This window comes from Paramormyrops kingsleyae, chromosome 8 (genome assembly GCF_048594095.1).
Source record: "Paramormyrops kingsleyae isolate MSU_618 chromosome 8, PKINGS_0.4, whole genome shotgun sequence".
NCBI classification, from domain to species: domain Eukaryota; kingdom Metazoa; phylum Chordata; class Actinopteri; order Osteoglossiformes; family Mormyridae; genus Paramormyrops; species Paramormyrops kingsleyae.
Window position 1 is genome coordinate 11,310,317 of NC_132804.1, and position 7,351 is coordinate 11,317,667.

At 45.9% G+C, this 7,351-nt stretch overlaps 1 protein-coding gene across 2 annotated transcripts; it reads right to left on the reverse strand.

Annotated features, from left to right (window-relative positions):
* Window positions 1-177: 177 nt before the first annotated feature.
* On the reverse strand, window positions 178-6,377 carry praf2 (PRA1 domain family, member 2). 2 transcript variants are annotated; one of them, XR_011992567.1, is made up of 4 exons: window positions 6,141-6,377; window positions 5,127-5,344; window positions 1,304-3,690; window positions 178-1,175 (listed from the first exon to the last, which is right to left on the reverse strand). XR_011992567.1 is itself a non-coding variant. In XM_072715208.1 (3 exons), the coding sequence occupies exons 1-3, from the start codon at window positions 6,371-6,373 to the stop codon at window positions 3,551-3,553; spliced, it is 591 nt and encodes a 196-aa protein (XP_072571309.1). In that variant the 5' UTR covers window positions 6,374-6,377; the 3' UTR covers window positions 178-3,550. The 2 variants fall into 2 exon arrangements, 1 of the variants encoding a protein (XP_072571309.1); XM_072715208.1 differs by having other exon boundaries at window positions 178-3,690.
* Window positions 6,378-7,351: the final 974 nt, after the last annotated feature.

A 7,351-nucleotide genomic window follows, 5' to 3' on the forward strand; every position in this document is an offset into this window, starting at 1 on the left:
TTCTCAAGGGGTGGGAATCTTTTTTAACTGGAAGTTAAATATAACTTAAGCACCACAATCATCCAACCACCAAGCTCTAACAAATTTGCTCATGTATAGTTACAATGAAAATGTGACACCCCCATAGATCCTTAGTACAGGATTGCTTTTGAAATGCTGAAGTACACACAGAGACTGTTCTTCCAGGGCTGACAGTTTATTAAGTAGGTCCTTAAACTTCAGCACACCTTACAGAATGAATTCAAACCCCAAATAAAAAGTCACCTGCACACTCAAACACAGAGGAGAACTGGCACTGATAAAAGCATATCGACCAATCAAGTTATCGACTTTTTACAGCGGACACCACTGAAAAATGACTTGGTAACCACCATTCTTCGCAGTGCTTGAAGTGGGTAATGAATGGTACAGTACTGAATAACAAGGGGAGTACTGATACCTGGTACTGAATAACAAGGGGAGTACTGATACCTGGTACTGAATAACAAGGGGAGTACTGATACCTGGTACTGAATAACAAGGGGAGTACCGGCACCTGGTACTAAATAACAAGGGGAGTACCGGCACCTGGTACTGAATAACAAGGGGAGTACCGGCACCTGGTACTGAATAACAAGGGGAGTACCGGCACCTGGTACTAAATAACAAGGGGAGTACCGGCACCTGGTACTGAATAACAAGGGGAGTACCGGCACCTGGTACTAAATAACAAGGGGAGTACCGGCACCTGGTACTGAATAACAAGGGGAGTACCGGCACCTGGCACTCAATAACAAGGGGAGTACCGGCACCTGATACAGAATAACAAGGGGAGTACCGGCACCTGATACAGAATAACAAGGGGAGTACCGGCACCTGATACAGAATAACAAGGGGAGTACCGGCACCTGGTACTGAATAACAAGGGGAGCACCGGCACCTGGTACTGAATAACAAGGGGAGCACCGGCACCTGGCACTGAATAACAAGTGGAGTACCGGCACCTGGCACTCAATAACAGGGGGAGTACCGGCACCTGGCACTCAATAACAGGGGGAGTACCGGCACCTGGTACTAAATAACAAGGGGAGTACCGGCACCTGGTACTGAATAACAAGGGGAGTACCGGCACCTGGCACTCAATAACAAGGGGAGTACCGGCACCTGATACAGAATAACAAGGGGAGTACCGGCACCTGGTACTGAAATAACAAGGGAAGCACCGGCATCCGATACTGAATAACAAAGGGAGTACCGATACCTGGTACTGAATAACAAGGGGAGTACCGGCACCTGGTACTGAACACCAGGGGAGTACCGGCACCTGGTACTGAATAACAAGGGGAGCACCGGCACCTGGTACTAAATAACAAGGGGAGCACCGGCACCTGGTACTGAATAACAAGGGGAGCATCGGCACTTGGTACTGAATAACAAGGGGAGCACCGGCACCTGGTACTGAATAACAAGGGGAACACCGGCACCTGGTACAGAATAACAAGGGGAGCACCGATACCTGGTACTGAATAACAAAAGGAGTACCGATACCGGGTACAGAATAACAATGTGAGTACCAGCACCTGGTACTGAATAACAAGTTGAGTACCGGCACCGGGTACTGAAATAACAAGGGAAGCACCGGCATCCGATACTGAATAACAAAGGGAGTACCGATACCTGGTACTGAATAACAAGGGGAGTATTGGCACCTGTTTTTCCCCATTTCAAGCACTAAAGCTTCATACAACTTCTTCATGGCAAAAAGTACAACAGGACTCGTGGCACTCCAGACTAACCGGACCGGGCCTTGCCTTAGTCCTTCATTCAGAATTGTTCTGAGCACAGCACAGTTACATCAATGGACACCCAATGATGAGAGTCTAAGAGGATCAACTGGATTCCAGCAAAGGTAAACAAATATGCTAATGGAAAGAAACCGAATCATACTACCGGACGGACTGAAACGGGCCTGCGGCACAGTAAATCATTACAGGGTACCGCAGTACAGCCTGCAGCTGAAGAGCTCCAGACTTCAGAAGATGAAATACTTTCCTCTTGGCCTGGTGTAAGCGTAGTTACATGTCAGTTTAACAACAGTATGATTTTATGCAAATCTTCCTGTTTCAAAAGGTTATCTATGGAAATACTTTATAGTCATGATTTGTAAAAAAAAATTATATATGTAAAATGTGTACATATACAGAAAAAGCCTTTTTTTTTATTTTGTGGTCAGTTAGCTAATGAGCATCCAGAGAACATTAGTGTTTCTCACTAAGCCCACCACATTTAGTGTTTACTAAAGATATGTGTGTGACCTTTCCAGCTGAATTAGCTTTAAAACTGTTTGTGTGTGCGTATATAAAGTTTTAAAAAGCTGGTTCAGAAAGCACGAGGCACAGGAAGAACTCTGTAATGCTGTTTATGCGCATGTTTACACGCGTCCTTATGCTTTTGCAGGAGTAATACAGTTTGGCCTCACGGGTGTGAAATGATGGCTTGAGACATGATAACATAACAAGCATTTCAAACAGAAACTTATGTTTCCTAAGATACCGAGAAAGACAGAAACATTGTTCATTACCATGCAGACATAAAGGCTAAGTTAGCTATCAGGGTCTCACAGCCCATAACAAGATGTTTTAAATGTGCAGGCATTTCCTGCCTTGTAAACTCTAATAATCTAACCTAATTCTGGTCAAGAGCTTCTATGAAGGAACTCTATGGGTGCAGTAAGGTATGACAATACTACTAAATACCCTCATTTAGAAATTTCTGCATCTCACACCTTTTAGTAATATGTAATCTGAGATTCAGGCTAATAGCTAAAGGCACATGTTCACCAGGTGGCCAAACTTAGAAGTTCAACAGACGGCACGGGCGAAGGCCCAGGAATCTTCTGATTCGTGATCAGAATGAATCACATTTTCTCAGGCCAATATTGTCTTTCACAAAGAAAGCAACGAGGACATCAATTAGCATTGATATTCTATTTAACGACTTTACACCAATGGTGTTCAAACAGGACAAGTAACAGCTAGATTTTTATATGTCTGTCAATAATCTGAGTTTCTTCTTAATAACCACAAGACAGTTAGCTGTATGTAGTGTCAGACATGATTTCATTACATTTTCATGTACATGAACTGTCTTTATGGTGTTATGGAAAATGATCTCGGATCAAAGTATGTGCATATTCATTAATACTAAAGATAATATTGCCTATAACACCAATCTATGCAAAGTTTTACCTTGAATAGACATACAAAGGGCAGTGCCTAGGTTAAATTCCTCACTGCATAATTCCAGTTTGACTTCAATAAATAAACAGTTTTCCCAATATGCTTAAGTGCTTTAAAGTGTCACGCTGGCCCCATGAGTGAAGGAATGATTAATAAAACCTGGAAATTGGAGCAATCGAAGCGATTTAGCGTCAGAAAATGACAGGCCAGGAGAGCGCCCCAGAGTGGTGAGGACAGCACTCAGTCTTTTCCTTACGGCACTGAACTGTACGACGAGGGATCTACAGCTGACTGCAGCTGCTCCCCCTTGTCCCCTCAAACGCTGCTGCGTCTTATGATCCCGCCTCCTGCTCCTGTCCCAGGGCCTCCAGCAGCAGACCCATGGGGGTCCTCTTCAGCCCGATGCTCTCCAGCTTTTTCTCTAACTTGTTCTTCAGGCTCCGCAGACGTGTTGCAGCATGGATCAAGACCACTGGTGAGACAAAGGGGGGGGGGAGTTACATACATGTAGCTGTGTGAAGTTCATATGAAAGTCATACAGTGAAGTCCAAATTATTGGGATATGGAGGGGGAAAAAATATTTTTTTTGTACACAAAAACTGAGCTGATACTAGCAATATTCATAACTATGGTCTCACAGGGATGGAGGAAGTTGGTCTTAGAGGAGAATGGACAGTGCGACAGTGAGACAGGACAAGGAGACACTGGAACAGGAGACGCGGACACTGAGGAACCAAAAGACGACACTGATACCAAGTAGTGGGACAGTGAGACCAGACAAGGAGACACTGGAACAGGAGACGGGGACACTGAGGAAACAAAAGACGACACTGATACCATACAGTGGGACAGTGAGACCGGACAAGGAGACACTGGAACAGGAGACGCGGACACTGAGGAACCAAAAGACGACACTGATACCAAGTAGTGGGACAGTGAGACCGGACAAGGAGACACTGGAACAGGAGACGGGGACACTGAGGAACCAAAAGACGACACTGATACCATACAGTGGGACAGTGAGACAGGACAAGGAGACACTGGAACAGGAGACGGGGACACTGAGGAACCAAAAGACGACACTGATACCATACAGTGGGACAGTGAGACAGGACAAGGAGACACTGGCACAGGAGACGGGGACACTAAGGAACCAAAAGACGACACTGATACCATACAGTGGGACAGTGAGACAGGACAAGGAGACACTGGCACAGGAGACGGGGACACTGAGGAACCAAAAGACGACACTGATACCATACAGTGGGACAGTGAGACAGGACAAGGAGACACTGGCACAGGAGACGGGGACACTGAGGAACCAAAAGACGACACTGATACCATACAGTGGGACAGTGAGACAGGACAAGGAGACACTGGCACAGGAGACGGGGACACTGAGGAACCAAAAGACGACACTGATATCATACAGTGGGACAGTGAGACAGGACAAGGAGACACTGGCACAGGAGACGGGGACACTGAGGAACCAAAAGACGACACTGATACCATACAGTGGGACAGTGAGACAGGACAAGGAGACACTGGCACAGGAGACGGGGACACTGAGGAACCAAAAGCAACACTGATACCATACAGTGGGACAGTGAGACAGGACAAGGAGACACTGGCACAGGAGATGGGACACTGAGGAACCAAAAGCAACACTGATACCATACAGTGGGACAGTGAGACCGGACAAGGAGACACTGGCATAGGAGATGGGACACTGAGGAACCAAAAGACGACACTGATACCAAGTAGTGGGACACTGAGGGAGGAGAGTGAGGAACCATAACACGACACAGACCATACACTGGGACACTAAGACAGGCCAGCAAAGTGGGACCCTAGACAGGCATTAAAGAAAAGACAAACAAGTTGGCTGAAGAATTGTGAGGAACTGACGCAGTATGGGAAAGGCGATGCCGAAGAGGAAGACAGCCACGCCACCCAGCACTGACAGGAACAGGTAGCTGGCCCCCAAGATGGCCGACAGCGAGAGCGAGGGATGGGTGCGCCGGAAGCGCCTGATGCTGGCCTGATTCTCTGCAGCCCAAACAAACCCCAGGAAGGCCAGCGTCACCACGGTGGCACCCAAAAACAACTGCAGCGGCTGCACATATCTGCAAGGAGGGACATCATGAGGTCACCATCCGTTCATCATCCGTTAACCAGTTATCAACTACATACAGTAAGTGTTTCCCAACCCAGTTCTCAGGCACCCTCCAGAGAGCCCACATTTTTGTGTGGGCTGTCTGGCAAGGTGCTAGGAGGGAGCAAAAACATGGACTGTCTTGAGGTCCCCAAGGACCGGGTTGGAAACACTTAAGTACATAGTTAGCAAAGGGACAGGTAGGTTGGTTAAACTTTGACAATGAAAACACAGATTCCAAGCAAGCTGGATGTCTTTTTACACAAACATTTACCATAAAAATAAAAGTTTTGCCAAGCAGGTGTTCAATGCAATGAAAGACACTTGAAAAACTAAGTGCAAATATAGACTCATCTGAGCAATTTAATAGTACTGCAACCAATGAGACGAAACTCTGGATTAATACCAGGAGAAGCACAGCAGATTCAATTCAATTTCTCTCCCTGCTCTACTCAGTCACATACTCACGTTTAAAATAACTTAAAGTAACGTCCGTTTCTAGATCTGGAGTGAAAGGAAGAGTAAATTTAACCTTAATACACTCCCGATGTACCCAGTCCATCACCCAGGTACCAGTCTCAGAGACGCCTAACAATGCACATACACACTGTAACAGTTGTACACATACACTGTACGCAGGTATATATAGGTTTGCACACTATAAGAGTTCGGATTATAAATCGGCTAAATAAAATTTCTTAACATGTCGTGTTTTCCAGGCGGATACAATGACAGCATCAAGGACCAGGGGAACCGACACCCCTTACCCGACTATAGCCAGGAAAATCAGCACAGACAGGAAATAATTGGACTGGTAGTAAAGCAGGTTGTTGATTATGCGGTTGTTCAGTCGCTCCAGATCGCGCACATCGGGCACAGCGAACCGCGCCGAGCTCAGTATAAAATCATCCATGGATCGCAGGGGCGGAGGCTGAACGTCCGCCATCGTGGAACCTCCGCAGGACTGAGGTAGACGCGGACTCGGATTCCCAAGATGCATTTCGGGCTCCGCCCTGAAGACGCGCGATCCCTCCTGTCAGGTGGAGCAGCAGGATGAAGCGAAAACCAGTGTAAAACGGTCATTTAAAAGATGGTGGTTGTTGAGCAGTTTTCCAAAAAAAAAAAATCCAGTTTTGTTTAGAATTCTTTAATTTAAACATGGGGTATAACCATAGGCGGTTCTCAGAGGGGCCACGCTGGCTGGCGTGAGATTTACACGCATTTACATGTATGTAGGAGTTTTATTACCTGGCTTGTAAATAGTCTTTTGATATAGCTAAATTTAAGTTTATAATGAGATAATATAGATTTGCCGTAAGATTTCTTGCGTGAGCGTGAAATACAGAAAAGATGAGTGTAACGCCAGATGCGTGAGAGTTGGCAACCCCTGGTTCCAGACCCTATTTCGGAGGGCTTTGGCAAATCATCGATTTTACCAATCATGGATTACCGAGGTAGTTGGCACGACTTCCAGTTTCTACCGACATCTGGAAAGGAAAGGAAATTTGCACTTGCTTTTAAATGCGTCTTGGGCGATCGGATCATAAGTTGACAACCCAGATACATCGCCGTTTCGTTACTGGTCATGTCGGGGACGCATTAATTAAGACGCGTTAGCGTTTACACTGCAAAAGTGCTTAAATGCCTCGTAGACCACCTCGGCAAGTGATCGGATGAACGTAAGTCTTGGTGGTCGTTTACACTTGTATTTAGCGTTGTCCACTTGCGATCCGATCGTCCTAGATGCATTTGAAAACAAAGTGTAAACAGGACCATAAAGAGAAGTACGTAATTCCAGCGAATTTATATTGCCGAGATGGATTGGCTAGCCAAGTCTCCCGCCGCCAACAAAGGCATCGCCTTTAATTTAACATTTCTGTAGCTCCAATCAAGTGATTTTTATCATGTGTATGTGAGTGTCGTGACAGTACAGGCAGATTTTTCCTGCTTGAAATATTTTATTATCGGTAGAGTAAAT